At 34.8% G+C, this 19,431-nt stretch overlaps 1 protein-coding gene across 1 annotated transcript; it reads right to left on the bottom strand.

Moving 5' to 3' along the window:
* Positions 1-569: 569 nt before the first annotated feature.
* LOC106475989 (aromatic-L-amino-acid decarboxylase-like) lies at positions 570-19,001 on the bottom strand (the record flags this gene model as incomplete). The annotated part of the gene is made up of 11 exons (XM_013936664.2): positions 570-941; positions 3,846-3,947; positions 6,867-6,965; positions 7,972-8,062; positions 10,862-10,929; positions 12,960-13,054; positions 16,269-16,335; positions 17,076-17,219; positions 17,822-17,956; positions 18,587-18,706; positions 18,888-19,001. Coding segments are annotated over 11 exons (1,254 nt in total), but the record flags the coding sequence as incomplete, so codon positions are not given.
* Between the last annotated feature and the right edge of the window lie 430 nt (positions 19,002-19,431).

The raw sequence follows: 19,431 nt of genomic DNA, 5'->3' as shown, positions 1-19,431 counted from the left end.
CACCAGCAACTGTTGGCCTACTCTTTTATCAGCCAAAAGTGAGATTGACCGTAACATTATAATGCCCCCACGGTCAAGATGTTAACTATGACTATCAATTCTAAGTTGTGTTGTTTCTCATCAAGAAGTGGTTGTCTCATAACACATGTTTATCACAGTGTGTTAACCAACACCACGGATACAACATTCTCAAAACTGTGTTGTTAGATGTCGACGTATGTAGCAAAAAATAAAAAAAAGTTTTCACCGCATAAGCAGAAAAAATATTAAATTTTCTTCCTAATATCCCAAAACAAAGATTTTTAAATACGCTAAAGCAACTAATATATTCCAGTTAAACGATTAACATGACTGTATCTATATAGAAAAACAAACAAGAAAAACATTACTACAACTTCTGCATTCATTCATAAACTTATAACATATCTTTCCAATAAATCAAAATACTTATCAAGAAATAAAAATGACATTTGAATTAGACAGTTCTATGTGATTCTTCGGTCCGACCTGATAACATTGTTCCTAAAAGGTACCTGAATGTGTGGGTGTTTAATCCCTGTTGTATCGGAGGTCCTCGATCGCTAAAAATGGGTTTTCCATTATAACAGGAAAGAAAATGTATTGAAATCAGGGAATACTTTATAAAACTTAAAGGACAGAAAACTGCAACAAAAACGTTTAAAACCAAAATACTGAACTATTCTTTTATAAGACTAGAACGGTTAACGCCTGTCATCTTCATTCTTTGAATTCAGAATTTTATTTGCAGCCAGACAGATTTCTCTCCACGAAAACAGTATATCTTCGCTTTCTGTATCTTTGCCACAAACAACAAACCTGATAACGTAGAGGTCACGGCTACGTATTCTTGAAGACTTCAGAGTTATCTTTCCTCGCTTGTTTATAACACTTAACATCTCTTCATTCTGTGCCTCTGAACCCTGAAAAACACTATGGTTTATAACACTTAACATCTCTTCATTGTGTGTGTCTGAACCCTGAAAAACACTACGGTTTATAACACGTAACATCTCTTCATTGTGTGTGTTTGAACCCTAAAAAACACTACGGTTTATAACACTTAACATCTCTTCATTGTATGCCTCTGAACCCTGAAAAACACTATGGTTTATAACACATAACATCTCTTCATTGTGTGTGTCTGAACCCTAAAAAAAACTACGGTTTATAACACTTAACATCTCTTCATTCTGTGCCTCTGAACCCTGAAAAACACTATGGTTTATAACACTTAACATCTCTTCATTCTGTGCCTCTGAACCCTGAAAAACACTATGGTTTATAACACATAACATCTCTTCATTCTGTGCCTCTGAACCATGAAAAACACTATGGTTTATAACACTTAACATCTCTTCATTGTATGCCTCTGAACCCTGAAAAACACTATGGTTTATAACACATAACATCTCTTCATTCTGTGCCTCTGAACCCTAAAAAACACTACGGTTTATAACACTTAACATCTCTTCATTGTATGCCTCTGAACCCTGAAAAACACTATGGTTTATAACACTTAACATCTCTTCATTGTATGCCTCTGAACCCTGAAAAACACCATGGCTTATAACACATACCATCTCTTCATTCTGTGCCTCTGAACCCTGAAAAACACTACAGTTCTTCGTAAACGGTGAAACACTTTTAAAGGTGTAAGAAAACTATTCTACCAAACTGAAAGCTTAATTTCGTTCAATGTAACAATTCTTTTTATGAATTATTGAATTGCCCTTGCCAAAAAACGCTAACTTGGCACTTGTAGGCCTTGAATAAAATCACTTATGGAAGTTAACATTGTTTATCAAAACCATTCACTCACTAACGTTATTATTATAATTAAAAAGGTGTAACAGACTCTACTGTTCAGTAATAATTCCAACATTTTTATTACGTATAGATCTTAAGAATATAATTTGTTTTTCTTTTAACATTAGTGGTGTAATTCTGTCCCTGGATTCCTAAAATAGAGTAAGAAACGTTTGGTGAAACGTTAGAAAGTCCACCAGTTTTTACAAAACAAACGTAGGAAGGGAACAATTATTATAGATAATACAATCTCACATGACAGAAAGTAAATGACAGCCTGTTTTAATACGTACTAGCAGAGATCCGCAAATCATCTGTGGTTAAATTAGTATATCTTACAACAGTAATTCTTTAATTACAGGATTTTTAGAATAAGACAAAATAATTCTAATCGCACACACGGAAATATGCAAGCCCACTTGTTGTAGGCCTAGAATTAGTTGAGCTTTTACGTACAGCCTATATTCGATAATTTGTTTGTAAATAAGCACAAAGCTACATAGTGGGCTATCTATACTCTGCCCACAATGGGTATCGAAACACGGTTTATAGCGTTAGAACTCCGCAGACATACCGTTGTGTCATTAGGGGGCATATTCGATAAAGAGATAAATTAACACTGTAACTTGTGTAAGTTTCTTTTCAGTTTAATTAGGGCTAAACGTTATCGTTCTTAGTACTATACATAAAAAAACATGTGTAATGTTATTCTACGACCTAATGTTAGACATTTTTTTTTAAGCTTGATAAACTTTTAATATATTGTTTTAGAAAACATCTACTAAAGTTCATTTACATCCGTTAAATGAAGTGCGCGTTTATGCGCCTTTAAACTGTAATGTGCGCGCGCAGACGAAACTTATTATAATAAATTTTCGCACACTTTACGGGAAAGGGAGTTTTACGTTTTTGGATGTTGAGGTAATGTTCTAAACTGTCTAATCAGACAGTAGAAGGAGTGTTTCATCAGCTAGTCGTGCGGTCAGTTGTGGGTACTCACTCTGCTCAGTGAGTGTTTCATCAGTAAGTCGTGTGGTCAGTTGTGGGTACTCACTCTGCTCAGTGAGTGTTTCATCAGTAAGTCGTGTGGTCAGTTGTAAGTACTCACTCTGCTCAGTGAGTGTTTCATCAGTAAATCGTGTGGTAAGTTGTGGGTACTCACTCTGCTCAGTGAGTGTTTCATCAGAAACCCGTATGGTCAGTTGTAGTTACCGTCTCTAGTGGAAAAGCGTTTTATCTAGAAGACACTTGGTCAGTTATGGATACTGGCTGGGTATTACATCTGAAAGTCGTGTGGTCAGTTGTTTTTCTAAAACCGAAGAAACAGATATAATTGTTACTGTATATTAACACTGATTGTGAAGTTTGTAAGCTCTGGAACAAACCAGCTATCTAAGGTCAAGTTTTGGCGGCGTTATTTCAATGCTTATTTTATTTATAAAAGAAGAAGAAAAGGCAGAAGAGAAATTAACTCCTAACTACTGAAGTATTAAATAGTATAAACTGGAAGCGTTAAACAATATCATTCTTCAGCTCTTGTTTCCATTTACGATTATCAGGAGAAACATGTATAAAAAGTGTTAGTTTCGACGTAAAATGTTACAGAATATTAAGACAAAAAGACACAGGATAAATGTGTATAAAGAGACAACACATAAGTGTAGTTTCAAGGTAAAATGTTACACAAGATTATTACAAAAAGACACAGGATAAATGTGTATAAAGAGTTGACACATAAGTGTAGTTTTAAGGTAAAATAATACAGAATATTTTGATAAAAAGATGCAGGAGAAATGTGTATTAAGAGTTAAAGTACCTGTATAGTTTCAAGGTAAAATGATACAGAAGGTTATGATAAAAAGACACAGGATAAATGAGTATAAAGAGTTAAAACATAAGTGTAGTTTCAAGGTAAAATAATACAGAATATTTTGATAAAAAGACACAGGATAAATGTGTATAAAGAGTTAATGTACATGTGTAGTTTCAAAGTAAAATGATGCAGAAGATTTTCTCACCTTCAGTCTAAAGCAAACAACTCCTAAAACCACAGGAAGTAAAACTTCAAATCTGTGGTCGTTCTTTACCAGGTTTTCAAACTCATGGGCAAGGCTTACATGCTGTGGAAATGTAAAATAAAGATTTTACACTGACGAACCATGTAGCTGTTGCAACTAAAATATACTGAAAATCTATGTTAACACTAACACAAATTAAGTTATTGAATCCAAACAATAACATCATAAACAGCTATAAAACTATCATCATTTGTATATATTTTATAGTATGTATTTCTCATTATAGGTTACCTGTGTTAGTGACATACGGTGCTGTGGTTAATATCCACAAACATGTAATAATATAAATACATTATTGGAAAATATTGATGGAGATATACAGGTGACCGGATGTAGAAGTTACATATAATTAGTTGTTGCAAGTGTTTATTTTATCGTATGTACAATACATTATTAACGAAAATATAACAAAAAAAGCGACTAAAATTTGGAACAACACACTAGTATTTTGTATTACGAAAAGCGACTAAAATGTAGAAAAACACACTAGTATTTGTATTGAGAAAAGCGACTAAAATTTGGAACAACACACTAGTATTTTGTATTAAGAAAAGCTACTAAGATGTAGAATAACACACTAGTATTTGTATTGTGAAAAGCGACTAAGATGTAGAATAACACACTAGTATTTGTATTGAGAAAAGCGACTAAGATGTAGAACAACACACTAGTATTTGTATTGAAAAAAGCGACTAAAATTTGGAACAACACACTAGTATTTTGTATTAAGAAAAGCGACTAAGATGTAGAACAACACACTAGTATTTGTATTGAGAAAAGCGACTAAGATGTAGAACAACACACTAGTATTTGTATTGAGAAAAGCGACGAAGATGTAGAACAACACACTAGTATTTGTATTGAGAAAAGCGACTAAGATGTAGAATAACACACTAGTATATTGTATTAAGAAAAGCGACTAAGATGTAGAACAACACACTAGTATTTTGTATTTGTTTTACAGCGCACCTTACTTTATGCTATCATATGTGTATGATTGTCACAATTCAGCCAAATTACCGTTTGACCTTCCCAGTTCATATAGACCAATTCAGCCTTAAAGGTATTCACACCTGGACTTTGTGCAAGAGAAGCCTTGTTTACGAGTGTTTTATCGGGCTCTTTCCTTTCAGGTATCACTTCTCCACATATGGTGAATGCTTGGGATTACTGTTTTGCTGAAAGATGAGTCTCTGTCCAACAGGTATTGTGTCTGAAAGAATGTATGATGGAAAACAATGCACTTGTACCAGTCAGCAGTCAGGGTACCATCAGTTCTGTATAGCCCCCCTCCAGTTCATTGGCTGAGATGCATTTTATACCTTCATTGATTCCTCTGAATGTTTTACATTGACTGCAATACCGAATCTCCTCTCTACTATATAACAAACTTTCAATTATTGTTGGCAAACGATTTAAATTTTGGATTCATCTGTAAGAGCACACTTCTCCAGCATATTGTTTGAAGTATGATACACATTTCAGCCTTTTGGGTTAATTACATCTCCTAAACATGAGCCATCAGTGCAGTTACTACTCGCATTTTACACCATTTTATTCCCTGTTTCCATAATATTTTCCAATAATGTACATATACAACTTTTAAGAACAAAGTTTTTTACTATGTAAAAACAAAAAACAAACTTATATAACAAACAATATTGGAACAAAAAATAAGTGTCTGAAAAATAGGACCCCCCCCCCCAATAGAGGTGGGAATACACCATTTACCAGATTTAACCTCAATTCGTTTGTCTCACAAAGTGCAAAAACAAATCAGCGTGACGATATGGGTGCTCAAGTCCACAATGTGACGATGTGAGTACTCAAGCCCACAATGTGACGATGTGGGTGCTCAAGCCCACAACGTAACGATGTGGGTACTCAAGTTCACAACGTAACGATGTGGGTGTTCAAGTTCACAACGTGATGATATGGGTACTCAAGCTCACAATGTGACGATGTGGGTACTCAAGCTCACAACGTGACGATGTGGGTGCGCAAGCCCACAATGTGACGATGTGGGTACTCAAGCTCACAACGTGACGATGTGGGTGCTCAAGCTCACAATGTGACGATGTGGGTGCTCAAGTGCACAATGTGACGATGTGGGTGCTCAAGCCCACAACGTGACGATGTGGGTGCTCAAGTTCACAACGTGATGATGTGGGTGCTCAAGTTCACAACGTAACGATGTGGGTGCTCAAGTGCACAACGTGACAATATGGGTGCTAAAGTCTACAACGTGACGATGTGAGTGCTCAAATCCACAACGTGACGATGTGGGTGCTCAAGTGCACAACGTGACGATGTGGGTGCTCAAGCCATGGTCTGTAGCCATCTGCAGGAAATTGGGTGCTCTAGAAAAAATAAAGTAAAAATAAAATAAAGGTTCAAATATGTAGTAGTATATCCTTGCCAATATCAGTATAACATCATGTGTCTTAACAGATAGTTTTTTCTACTCTTTAACTAAATATTGTAATACAACGACGGGGTCTTGAATACTAACCTCACGATATAAGTTTCTAATTGTCTTCCCCAGTTATGTGTAATAATAGTCTGAGAAAAAGCCACTTCCCACTACTAGTTGCATAAAATGGAAGATGACAAGAAACAGGGACGTTCAGTAGGGACATTTGCTTGCTGATTTGTATATTATTATGTTACAGTTTGTGAGACAATCGTAGAGAGGTCAAGTCTGGTATATAGCGTATCCCCAGTGCTATGTGGGTCCATCTAATGTAGAAAGCTCTAAAACCAGGATACGTTTTATTTACATATTTACAACAGTTAATTTGTTTAGCTTTAAAGGTTTGGTCATGTCAAATTCTAAGCAAACCTATCTCGTGTTCTACCTATTGATTGTGTATATAAAAATCAACACTAGTATTACAAAAATTGATCCAAACAAACTGTTTCGTTAACAATTATATTTGAAAATACAGATGTAACTTTTACCTTTCGTATATACGTTTGTAAACCTCGTACACCGAACATTCGAAATACAAACCACATCTTCAAAGACCTGAACTTTCTGCCAAAGGTAATTCCCCAATTCTGAAAAATATCTCATAAATAAATGTTATTTTCACTGATAAAACAACATACATACATATAAAGTGGTCACTAAGATGGGACCCATGAATTATTAACAAACCCTGTCATTTCCTTTATGGAACAAAATCCAGTCCGACAATTCTGAACTGGTCAACTTGATCTTAAATTAAACCTTGTTTGGCCACCCTCTCATATAGAAGAGCAGCTAGACAAAACAGACAGTAACACAGTAGAAACCACGTACACGTTAAACAGTTACGGACAGTAAGACAGTAGAAACCACGTACACGTTAAACAGTTACGGACAGTAAGACAGTAGAAACCACGTACAGGTCAGACCGTCACGGACAGTAACTCAGTAGAAACCACGTACACGTTACACCGTCACAGACAGTAACACAGTAGAAACCACGTACACATCATACCGTCATGGAAACCACAGTCAGTAGAAACCACGTACACGTCAGACAGTCACAGACAGTAAGACAGTAGAAACCACGTACACGTTAGACAGACACAGACAGTAACACAGTAGAAACCACGTACACGTTAGACAGTCACAGACAGTAACACAGTAGAAACCACGTACACGTTACACCGTCACGGACAGTAACTCAGTAGAAACCACGTACACGTCATACAGTCACGGACAGTAACACAGTAGAAACCACGTACACGTTACACCGTCACAGACAGCAACACAGTAGAAACCACGTACACGTCAGGCAGTCACAGACAGTAACTCAGTAGAAACCACGTGCACGTTACACCGTCACAGACAGTAACACAGTAGAAACCACGTACACGCCATACAGTCACGGACAGTAACACAGTAGAAACCACGTGCACGTCAGATACAGAATACTTAGAATTAGTACAACGTTACAACAAAGTTACATTTGGGAAAATTATAAATTAGTGTTGAAAAATACTGTAGCATTTTTGAACTTAACGTTTTAGTAAAAAATGATAAACTGGGAAGGAAAGTTATAAAATAAGCACGTACCCTGTAATTGAGGGTTTGTTCTTCTACGTCTTCCTTCAAGTATGCAGGCGTGATAGAGAAAGGTTTAAGAGCATTTTCTCGGTCTTTTATCCTATGGTAAAGCCCAATGTTTTTTATTAGTTATTTTTTGTTTACAGAAATCTAAATGATTAATTGTTAGATATACACGACTGTTTCAGTTTAAGTTTAATGCGAGCGTTACGATTTAGATAGTATCATATTTAGTTATTTTTAGAGGCGATATTTTATGATAAGTTTATTTACGTAACTGTGTACGAATCATACGTTGTGTAGTTTAACTGTTATGAACTAACGATTGTTTATAATAGTAGGATTATTACGTCATGTTGCTAGAACTTTCAGTTTCTTGTTGGTGGGTGATATTGCATCAGAATATCTAATATCGTGAGAAGTGTTCTAGACTTCTGTCGGGGTATAAGTACGTGTCGAAAATCTTCGAGTGTTATTCTAGACAGCGTAATCGTGAGTTTAGTAATAAAGAGCGTATAGTGGCGATTATTAGAGTGAACTTATCACAGACTGTATTGTGATAATAGAGTAGAGGAGAATAATTCGTTTTGTCAATTGTGTTATAAAATAACAGAACCAGCCAGTGTGGACTTTGACGAAAAAAGAGAATTATTGAAAGCTCTAGAAACATAGACATACATTCATAAATATATACATATACGTTTGATTTGTTTTTAATACATTTTAAAACAAGCGAACTGTGTTACTGTTTATCGTTGAAATTTATCACCAACAAATCACAGACACCTACTGCAAAGAATCTGGCCTTACGAAACATGACAACAATAAGTTTTCCTATTTGTCATTTCTTAGCTGTCTCTTCAATAAAATTAGTATGTCCCAAGCAAATGTAAAAATATACGACTTTAGCCTTATACCTGGTTAGTTAGAATCGGTGTTCAAAACAGTTTAGCTTGAGAGCCCCCTACGACCAAGACACCCCGATTTAGGAGCATAACTGACGACGTAAAAGGAATTTTAAATAACAGCAACTCTGAGATGCCTTACTTTCATTGTCAATTGTTCTTTAAAACAAATGTCTGAAGAATAAACAACGTTGTTTAGTCATATTTGTTGTAATAAATAAAATTATCGTTAAAAACATTGTTTTGCCCAGTGAAGGTTTCCTTGAAATATAATGTTGTATATTTGGACAAGATTCCCTGATTATTTTTAAAGAGGGAAGAAAATAGGGCATATTTTTAGATCTCGTTGCAAAAGATACACCAATTTACTCATTGAACGTCACAAAACATGGTTACAAAAATAGCAGTATTATAAAATCTATTAACATTTATTTCACCATAGGTGTGGTACGTATGGATAATAGACCATCTTCATTCCATGAACACATGTAAGTGAGGCCGTGAGAATCATTGAAAATCCGTGAGATTTGATATGTCTGCAATAGGTTACGTGAGATTTTTCTAATTTCCCTGCAGCATATAAGTAATAAAATGTTAGTTGTAACTGAGGGCACGAAGTTTCTACAGATAACTAAAACCAGGACATGTACCTATTTGACAGATGAAAGTGACATCAGTTGTCCAATATATTAAACCTGGATTGGTTTTGTATGTTTTATGTAAAATGTACACACTGTTACGACAGCGGAAGTCGCGTGACGCTGGAAGCATGCGCGCTGGAGTTTCTCGAATTATCGAGGAACCCCGCGAATGTCCGAGTGTTTGCTAGACGCCCTCTTTTTTAGTATATAAGCCTGGCGAGAAAAACCAGCGGGATTGAAGAGATAGATAATTGAGTCAAGCGGCACCTTAAGTAAAGTGTGTGAAGTACTGTGATTTATAGCGTGTGTTATAAAGGTTGTTAAGTAAAGAGACGAGAAACGAATTGATAGTGAAATTACTGTATATTACAAAGTTGTATGGAGAAACAATAAACTAGTTTTAATCAAGAAGGGACTTCTATTGCTGAAGTTCCTCGGAAATAATTTATACCGGGAATTAACAAACAAGTAGATACGCAACAATACTTTTTCTGAGTGTTTGATCATCTGGAAGGATCCATAAACACACTGGAAGTTATTGGACCCCAGTATTTTAGAAAAATCTACAGCTTAATTGTTTGTTTGTTTTTGAATTTCGCGCAAAGCTACACGAGGGCTATCTGCGCTAGCCGTCCCTAATTTAGCAGTGTAAGACTAGAGGGAAGGCAGCTAGTCATCACCACCCACCGCCAACTCTTGGGCTACTCTTTTACCAACGAATAGTGGGATTGACCGTACATTATAACGCCCCCACGGCTGAAAGGGCGAGCATGTTCGGTGGGACGGGGATTCGAACCCGTGACCCTCAGATTGCGAGTCGAGCGCCTTATCCACCTGGCCATGCCGGGCCTACAGCCTAATAAATTACACTTTAGGGTTAACTTCTTACCAGTATGTTTATAACACAAGCCTATCTTTAAAATTACCAAATATTATAATCAGATACATACAGATTAAACGAAAATAAAAGATTCGAGAATGATACCGAAACATTTTCAAATTCTCCAAATACAAGGTACTGAGAAAATTGTTCCATCACACTCGTGAACTAACTAATTACGTATTCAGGCGTTGCTAGGATTTTTTAGGGGTCGTTTCTGAAATACATAACACGTGTAAGCCTAAGTACGTTGTGAGTCAACAGCAGTCAAGTACATTGTCGAAACTTAACAAGGTTCATGTCAAACTAAATAAACACATTAGTAAACGAAAAAGGTTATAAATATAAATTATAATATGATGTTCATCAGATTTTGCAGCAATAAACTTAAATTTATGTGACCATTAAAATACAGTGAGGTTCAAAAGTAACTCTCTATGAGAGCCTGAAATAACGGAAGTGACGTAACTCACCACATGGCACAACAATCATGGTTTGTGAGCAGCCACTTGGCAGGACACAAGAGGAAAGAATCGGCATACTGTAGTTGAAAAAATCACTATTATACACACATTTCTGAACCATAAGACGCATAGTTTTAAAAATACGCCATTTTATCTTATTATTCGAATGCATAACGTTTTATAGATTATTTTTGTTGTACAGTAAGAAGGAAATATCAACACAAATATTTATAGTATTAACAAATATTATTGTTACGACAGCGGTCACGCTGAGAGCATGCGCGCTGGAGTTTCTCGAAGAATCATGAATTACCGAGGAACCCCGCGAATGTCCGAGTGTTTGCTAGACGCCCTCGTTTTTAGTAAATAAGCCTGGCGAGAAAAACCAGATAGATGGAAGTGATATATAATTGAGTCAAGCGAACAGTAGGCACCGTAATAAAGTGTGTGAATCACTGTGATTTATAGCGTGTGTTATAAAGGTTGTTAAGTGTATTAAAAAGTTTGTATTGAGAATGAGTAAACTAGATTTAATCAAGAAGGGACTTGTATCGCTGAAGTTCTTCACAAAGAATTTATACCGGAAATTAACAAACAAGCAGATATGTAACACTGTAAATGTTTTATTTGGATCAACTACGTCACTAGAATATTACTTTTGTAAAACTATAAATGTTTTATTTGGATCAACTACGTCACTAGAATATTATTGTAAAACTATAAATGTTTTATTTGGATCAACTACGCCACTAGAATATTGTATTGTTACGACAGCGGAAGTCACGTGACACTAGTAACACGTCATGAGCTTCTAGAAAATTCATGTCCCTTCGTGAAGCCTCGAGTGTTTACTAGATGTGCGGTATTCTTGTATATAAGACCACCAAGAAGTGACGGCAACAACGTAATTGAATTGCAGACGAGATAGAGACGACAACTGAGTCAAGCGCGTGAGTCGTTTGTTGTAAATTATAGCGTTTGTTTAAGTTATAGCGTGACTGTGGAAATTAAGTGTATTGCAAAGTTGTATTGAGAAAGAATAAACTAGTTTGATTTAAGAAAGGACTTGTGTCGCTAAAGTTTCATCGGAAAGAAATTATACGGGAAATTAACTAACGACCAGAGACGTAACAATATTATGAAAATAAAAATATTTTACTGAAAGTATGCGAGTGGAATATTGCTTTAGTAAAACTAAGAACGATTTATTTGGTTTTCGTATTGTAGTAAAACTACTTAGGCCTAATTCTCTTATTAATTCTCGCTAATAGATAGGTTGTCACTCTTATAAAGCTCGGCTTAACTGGTTTGATGACAACCAATCACAACTTTAAACTATCAGCACGTTACTCTGCTGTAGTACAGTTTATTTTGACACGATGAACAGGTGGTAATAACGTAGTATTTCATACAACATCCCTTTTCCTGATCGTTTCCATAGCTATTTCAATACTGTGTTTATTGTTATAAGCTATATTTTAAATTTAAATTTAATTTAGAAGTTCGGTAGGGGGATCTGCGGGTGTTAATAATGATATTAACATCCACAGGTTTAATACAAATCAGTCAGTGTGTTTCATGAAATATTTGGATTTGTTTTTTGAGTTACTTATTGAGTTACTTTAACATTAGAGTAGAACAAGCTAACATGGCTGTAAACGAAGCCTACAACCTACTTTAGTGTTTAAGCTTCTAGATGTGCTAAAGACGATAAACTGAATTATTATCGTTAAGTGGACTAGACGTTGAATTATTTTCTCCAAATACTTTAAAAGAAGAAAGGACAGCGTAACAACAATACACACAAAGGGAGAGTATACATAGAATGTTATTAGTACATCCTCATGATCAGGTACGTTTTTGTTTTTGAAAGTCTTTCACACTCTCAAACATTTGTTTCAAAAAATCACCATCCTACGTGCTCGTCGCGTGACGCTACATATAAGCCTACAACATTATATATAAACTCTTCGTCAGAACAATTGAAAGCGTGAAATATATGTTTACATGTTGTATTTTCATTTGAATTAGGATATTAAAATACACGCATTTTATTAAACATGAGCTCTTTTTGTTTTAAACAAATTAGTAAAACTTAAATACTTACTTCAACTCCATTTAAAAGATATCTAAATTCTGGACAAATAAAAGCAGCACCAGCATAAGCAGCATCTATATGAAACCACAGGTTTTCTTTCTTACCTAGAACAAAAGGAATAGAAAATAAACGAAAAACCACTCTTCCACATTACACCAGTGATTTTTATAGTTGATCAGTAGTAAATAGTTAACTAACAATTTTACTGCCAGTATCATTTTAAAGAACAATTAACTGATAGCTGAACAACTAAAAAATCAGTGGTTCTGCACAATCCGAGATGCATCTAATTTTCGTACTCAGTTCCTTATAACAAATATACCACTCCCTAACATTGTTCCAGGCTTTTGTTTTTAGTAGATCTATAGAATTCATTTTCATGTACTTTATTAATATTATTTTAAATGGCGGGCGTGACCTAATTTCTAAGTGCCCAGACTATGAATCCGAATAGTCAGGGTTCATATCCCGTTGCTGAAAAAAAAACGCTATAAGAGTGAAATTCAAGTCCCACAGTTCGGTAACACACAGTGTATCTCAAGAGTTGGCGGTGGGTGTTGCTCACTAGCTGCCTTTCTTTTAGTCTATCAGTTCAAAATTAGAGACAGTTATATGCAGATAACCCATTGTGTAGCTTTACATAAAAATTCTCCGATAAATGCACACAATTATTTTCAGTTCTATCAATACTGTTACGACAGCGGAAGTCACGTGACGCTGCTGGCGCGTTTGGCGCTGGTAGTGTGCGTGAAATTTCTCGAATGATCATGAATTATCAGGTAAGCCCGAGTTTGTTCGAGACACCCTCTTTTTTAGTATATAAACCCGGCAGAGAAAGCCTGCGAGGATGAAGGAAGAGTGTTCCGGGTAATTTACGATTCTGTTTCGAGCTAGTGTGTGTTTTGTTATCGAGATTGTGAATCGCTGTGATTTATAGCGTGTATTACAAAAGTAGTTAAATTGAAAGTGACGAGAAACGTACTGACTGTGAAATTACTATGTGCTAAAAGTTTGTATCAAGGTTTAACGAAGAAAGGATTTGTATCGCTGAAGTTTCTCGGAAAGTATTTCTACCGGAAACAAGCAGATACGTAACAATACAAATCTGAATTATGCTATCTATACCTTCAAATAAATCACAGAATATAATTAAAACATTATCGATGGTGCAGATTTGACCCGAATTGTATAGTTTTAACCCATTCCGTGATTTTCAGGACAATATGGTAGGGATGACATTTGCATCATCCCTACATAATAGTACAGGCACACAGTGAAGTAAAGAAACGAAAGTTTCTCACCATCCCGGGTTGTCTTTCAGACCCGAAACTCTCGTTGAGGCTTGAAAGATCTTAAACCTAAATTTCTGCCACGGTTTGGAAAAAATAGAATGTTAACAGACACAAGTAAGATAAATTAAACGAAACTGTGATTGAATAGTTATATATATATTGCTATATGTTAATTCTTGCCTGTGTTATTATGTAGGGATGATGTAAATGCCATCCGTATCATATTGTTTTTGAAGGATTCATATTAGCCATCCCTACATTTATTTCTTTTTTGGAAAAAGTTTTCGTCTTTACTTGTTTGTTTGTTTTTTAATGCAGTGTTTCAATAGACATATGAATGTTGTATGTATAACCAAGTCCTAAATACAATCACTGTAATGTTTATTGTTTACTTGTTATTGACTGGTAATTCCTATTTCAACCTGTACTTAAGCATTTTAAAGGAGCACCAAATTTCTGTAAGAAAGCTAATTTCAAGGGGTAATGATAACATCGTTTACACTAGAATCGTGATTTATTTTTTTAATTAACACTCACTATTATTAATAATTATAAAAGCGGATACTCCATTTGAAACTATGTCATCTCAGTGAAATTAGTTGACATCATTGTTTTGGTTTTTGAGTTACCATGTAATTAAACAGAAGAACAAGAAATTCAAACTTTTGCTTTGATATTTACAGACATTCCCAGAACTTGTGACTCAGTCATTACACATATAATATTATAAAAGGAAACACTGTATACAAGAGCGCCCACAGAAAAAAAATAGGGAGGTCAATACCCCTGTATTTACAGATACCTTATGATTTTTCAATAACATAGAATAATAATTTTACATGTCTAGTAATTTTTTCTTTTTGAAAATCTAGGGGGGGGTCAAGTGGCCCCTTTGCCCCTTCCTGCGGGCGCCCATGGCTGTATAGTAAAGTTTTGAGGAGATATTTAAAATACCATTTCAATGAACAATCCGAAACATCCCTACATAGGCAGTGCTGCCACCTGACTGATAAATCATTAGGAATCAAAGAGCGAAATAAAATTCTTGTCTTTTTGTGCTCATTTCTGAAAAACAAATATAAAAAGCCCGACACTGGTATCAGTAAATTAAATGGACAGACACTCAAGAGAGTAAGACACTATTTAGTGAGCTAACTATTATTCATACATCATTCACGTACATTTAAGTGATAAATATAACATTTTCCGAAAACATATAACAATTTGATAAAGAGAACCATGTTCATAAAATACAGCTTACATTTTCTTACATTTTAGCCCGCAAATAACCCAGTGGTAACTATACCCGGGGACTCATAATGTCAAAATTAATGGTTCGATCCATGTCGTGGACCCAGCTTAGATAGCCCATTGCTTATCTGTTCGCTTAATAACAAAACAAACCTTACAGCGAGTCATTTAAAGCTAAACTGCTCGTTTAGTTTTTATATGGCTACATGAAGAAATATTTGGATACGTGCGTCCCTAAAAACATTAAACATGAAATTTAGTTTCTAACATGCACAAAATTTGTAGAACAGAATACTGTCATTTATATACAGAATTTATGTCACTTAACTCCTTTGTGTGTCTTAATTAAGCCTATATCATTAAATAGTGTGTGCGTGTTAAGCCTGTATCAGTAAATAGTGTGTGTGTGTGTGTCTTAATTAAGCCTATATCAGTAAATAGTGTGTGCGTGTTAAGCCTATATCAGTAAATAGTGTGTGTGTCTTAATTAAGCCTATATCAGTAAATAGTGTGTGCGTGTTAAGCCTGTATCAGTAAATAGTGTGTGTGTGTTAAGCCTCACACACACACACTCTCGCTCCTCTTAACTGAACATCAATTCCAGATCTCTTTATTACTAATTAATTCCAGCAAGTTTCTACCGTTTCACTTCTGTCAAGCTAAAAGTTGATATTGATCATGGCAAGTTTGAATATTTATATGAAAACAATATGTAATGCCTGCGTTCGTTAATGTATCTATAACACTGTAGTAAGAAAAACAACACAAAACTTACAAACTTCTCCTAGTTTGTCGACGTTGTCAAATGCACACGAATTGGTTGTGCCCAGAGTTCCGACTACCTTAAATAATAATGGTGACAATATTAATGTAGAAAAATGTATTAGGCCTACATACTAGAGGTATTATCGACATACAGCACAAAGTTTATATGGCTTATGACCAAATGCTTGTCTGTAATATGTACAAGACAGGCTTCCTTAACCAAGTACTCTAGATCTCCTGGAAACAACCTTTCAAATTACTCGTATGACTGTTTAGTGGTGACAGTAACATTAACTGTGAGAGTTACAGTAAAACTGAAGTTATATTTTATGTACAAGACAGGCTTCTTTAACCAAGTACTCTAGATCTCCTGGAAACAACCTTTCAAATTATTCGTATGACTGTTTAGTGGTGACAGTAACATTAACTGTGAGAGTTACAGTATTTACTAAACTAGTTTAAGTTTGATGACTTTACAAAATTGAGAACAAAATATCTTTTTTATTGCTAGATCATAATTTGAAAACTAAGGACCTGTACTGATACTCCACTTAAAATCTTATATTTAAACTTAACTTATAAATAAAATTTTTATAAAAAAATCGGAAAGAAGAGCACGAGAGACTGAACCAAGTACTATTATTAGTTGTTACATTAATGATATTTCAAAATTCTTTATTAATTATTCAAAATAGCTGTATAATCATCTTAAACACGCGATAAAACCAAGAAGTCCGCAAAGATATGCAAAACAGTAAATCACGTTTCTTCATTACGTCCATAATAAATATAGAAAAATAAATATAGAAAAACGTACAAAAAACGGTATAAAACCTAGGGTTCTATCTTCGTCAATAGCTGCTTGGAGTATGTCGCCTTGTAGGCTGAAAGCGGCATCTGTTGGAAGCAAGCGACACGTCAGCCCACTAAGTAATCCAGCTTTTTCCACAGAACAATGAGCCTGTACAAAGGAAAAGATGTATATAATTTAATAGCAGAAACTATTTATTGTATTTTTATCATAACCTAAGTTTATTTGAAACGATCTGGGCGAGTTACAAATAAATAAAGAATCATTATTAACATGAAATCAAACCTACAAACCGTCTTGTATTCAAAAGCACATTCTACGCATGTATGACGTAGTTGTGAGCTGACATAACTTAGTTTCGGTAACATAACAATGGCATTTTCAGTTAATATGAAGCGCAAAGCAAAACAATGAACTATCTGCACCACGGGGATCAAACGCCGTGTTTTACAGTTATATGCCCTCAAGCTTAACGCTCAGCCACAGGGAAACTGAAAATAGAATTTATTAATTTTGAAATGTTTCACATTGTTCAGCATTACAACTCATTTTGATAGCCTATGATTTGAAATGATGATTTCGCTACTAAACTTCATCAAGAAACTATAGATATCGTGATTCATTTTCAGAAGGAAATTCAGTTTACGTATTTATGGATGTGTTTTGAACTAGTGTGCACTGTTGACCCAAACAGACAATAGCAGTGCTGATAATTTTGTTCCAAAACTGAAGTATTTAATTAACATATATACCTCTGTTGATGCATAGTACACCAGTTTGTCCGTAATCATGCCGCGGCTCCAGTCCTTCTTCATAGTTTGGATACAGGAAATGGTTTTTTCTCGAGCACTCAGCAAAGCCATTAGTGTGCTTTCACTGGCACTACTCTAGAATGAGATCACGAATTGATATAAGAATTAAATAGTGTAACAATGTTTCTAAAGGACTGTTTGAAACATCAGAAACCATTATTGCGCGTAACTCATCGCTGTTTAAATGTTGCTAGTATAGTTCAAGTAATAACTGGTAACCTGATGAAGGGCTTTTGCCCGAAACGCCGTTTTCTTGTTTTGTTAATAAAGTTATTTTAATTTGGCAAGTTTTTCACCACTACTTTATATTCTATTTTGCAATCATGATATAAGTTTTAAGAATAATTTGTTGTTTCTTAGAAACGTAATGGAGGTATTAAATTAGTAGAATTTGTTGTTTCTTAGAAACGTAATGGAGGTATTAAATTAGTAGAATTTGTTGTTTCTTAGAAACGTAATGGAGGTATTAAATTAGTAGAATTTGTTGTTTCTTAGAAACGTAATGGAGGTATTAAATTAGTAGAATTTGTTGTTTCTTAGAAACGTAATGGAGGTATTAAATTAGTAGAATTTATTGTTTCTTAGAAGCGTAATGGAGGTATTAAATTAGAAGAATTTGTTGTTTCTCAGAATTGTCATAACACAACGTACTCAACCTCTGTATAATAATAATAATGCCATTTATTTTATACATAGAGAACATACCTGAATCACTCCACCTCCTGTTCCATTTGAGGAAAACAAAAAATCCTGAGGTAGCTGGAGCATCTTCCCTAGCCAATCTAACATCACCATTTCCAAGTCAGTAGATGCCGGACAGGCAGACTTTATGTGGAAGAGTTACACAAGAGTGATGTATATATTAAGCCAATTTCAATATTAAATTGTGTGTATCCAAATTTTTCCTTACAATTGTATTAGAAAATAATGATTTGTATTAAAAAGGCCTAAGTATACAATTATCCAAAAATAATATAGGTTTTAGTCCACAATATATTTTTCTTACCCAAGAAAACCCAATGTTACAGAATACTCCACTCAGCATATCAGCACAGATGGCGGGAAAACAATTTCCAGCGGGAAGATAGGAGTGGAATCTTGGAGAATTCCAATGGACGATCTACGAATTTCAAGGTAACTTTAGTATTAATACGAAATCTATCTATATATTCATATTTTATGCGTTCAAAACCTACTACTACAAAACTTATTGTCAATAACTATTTTAATCATCTTATGCCAAACAGTCGTATATTTTGGCGGTTGAAGTTGAACATTATCAAAATGAAAGTACAGGGTGAAAACGAAAAGAAAAATATTGAGAGACATTGTCGACATCAGTTTATGGAGGGCATTAGAAGTATGGAGGGCATTAGAAGTATGGAGGATATTAGTTTATGGAGGGCATTAGAAGTATGGAAGATATTATTTTATGGAGGGCATTAGAAGTATGGAGGATATTAGTTATGGAGGGCATTAGAAGTATGGAAGATATTATTTTATGGAGGGCATTAGAAGTATGGAGGATATTAGTTATGGAGGGCATTAGA

Source organism: Limulus polyphemus, unplaced genomic scaffold (genome assembly GCF_000517525.1).
Source record: "Limulus polyphemus unplaced genomic scaffold, Limulus_polyphemus-2.1.2 Scaffold9585, whole genome shotgun sequence".
Lineage (NCBI taxonomy): Eukaryota > Metazoa > Arthropoda > Merostomata > Xiphosura > Limulidae > Limulus > Limulus polyphemus.
This window is presented reverse-complemented; position numbering and strand designations above follow the sequence as displayed.